The sequence below is a fragment of the Mus pahari genome, chromosome 7 (assembly GCF_900095145.1).
Source record: "Mus pahari chromosome 7, PAHARI_EIJ_v1.1, whole genome shotgun sequence".
Classification (NCBI taxonomy): Eukaryota; Metazoa; Chordata; class Mammalia; order Rodentia; family Muridae; genus Mus; species Mus pahari.
In genome coordinates, this window is record NC_034596.1 from 94704576 (window position 1) to 94705706 (window position 1131).

At 42.6% G+C, this 1131-nt stretch overlaps 1 protein-coding gene across 1 annotated transcript in view; it reads left to right on the forward strand.

Annotated features, from left to right (window-relative positions):
- Calm1 (calmodulin 1) overlaps positions 1 to 1131 on the forward strand; it is a 10423-nt gene that overhangs the window by 3285 nt on the left and 6007 nt on the right. Inside the window, exon 3 of the mRNA XM_029540698.1 lies at positions 880 to 966. Within this exon, the coding sequence (XP_029396558.1) occupies positions 880 to 966 (87 nt within the window). The remainder of the gene's footprint in view (positions 1 to 879; positions 967 to 1131) is intronic.

Genomic DNA, 1131 nt, shown 5'->3' on the forward strand with positions numbered 1-1131 from the left:
AAAAAAAATTAGAGCTGTAATAATTGGAAAATGAGACATCAAATTAGGTTTTGTTTTGAGATAGATGTCTTATAATGTAACTCCAGTTATTCTGGAACTTGCTATGTAGACCAGGCTAGACTTGAACTTACAGAGATCTGTAGTTTGCCTCCAGAGTGCTACCATGCCCAGCAACTTTACCCTTTTAATGTTCCCACCTTAATGTATTAAGGAGGCAAGGACACTTGCTGCTCTTTGGAGAGGACTCAGGTTGGGGTCCCAGGACCCATCTGGAAATTTGCAGTGGCTTATAACTAGTTCCAAGGGGTCCAATGCTGCCCTCTACCCTCTGCAGACAGCAGGAACGAATGTGGTATACATAAAGATGTGGTATACATACAGGGGATGCAGGCAAACACTATACATAAAATAAACCAATAAAAAAGTTTCCATTTAGGACTTCTGAAAAAATGTCCTGAGTGTGACAGAAAGAGTGTGGTGACTGCCTGGGGATGCATGTTTCTAGTAACCATGTTGCTATGAAACAATCTCACTGTGGCTATAAAAGTGCAGCATGAAAGTCCCTTCTTGAAGAAGGGACTTCATTGTACCTGGTAAATCGGTAGTCTCAGATTACACTTAGTGACCAATTTAAGTATGTTCAAGCTTGTTTTCTTAAAAAGTAGGATATTGTGACTTTATTGAGCCTCGTCTCTAGTGTTTGCTTTCTACTGTGTGTTAGCCAGACCGACATGTCTATTGTGATCATTGGTTCAGCAGATAGAGGCCAGGTGGTTTCTGGTAACTCAGACAGCTCGTTTCGGCAAGCCCCAGCAAAGTATGTGTCACAACAGTGTTGGGTAAAAACATTAATTCTAAAGAGTCAACTTTTCTTTTCAGAATTCAAGGAAGCTTTCTCCCTATTTGATAAAGATGGTGACGGCACCATCACGACCAAGGAACTGGGGACCGTCATGCGGTCACTGGGTCAGAACCCAACAGAAGCCGAGCTGCAGGATATGATCAACGAAGTGGATGCCGATGGGAATGGCACCATTGACTTCCCAGAATTCTTGACTATGATGGCTAGAAAAATGAAAGACACAGATAGCGAAGAAGAGATCCGCGAGGCATTCCGAGTCTTTGACAAGG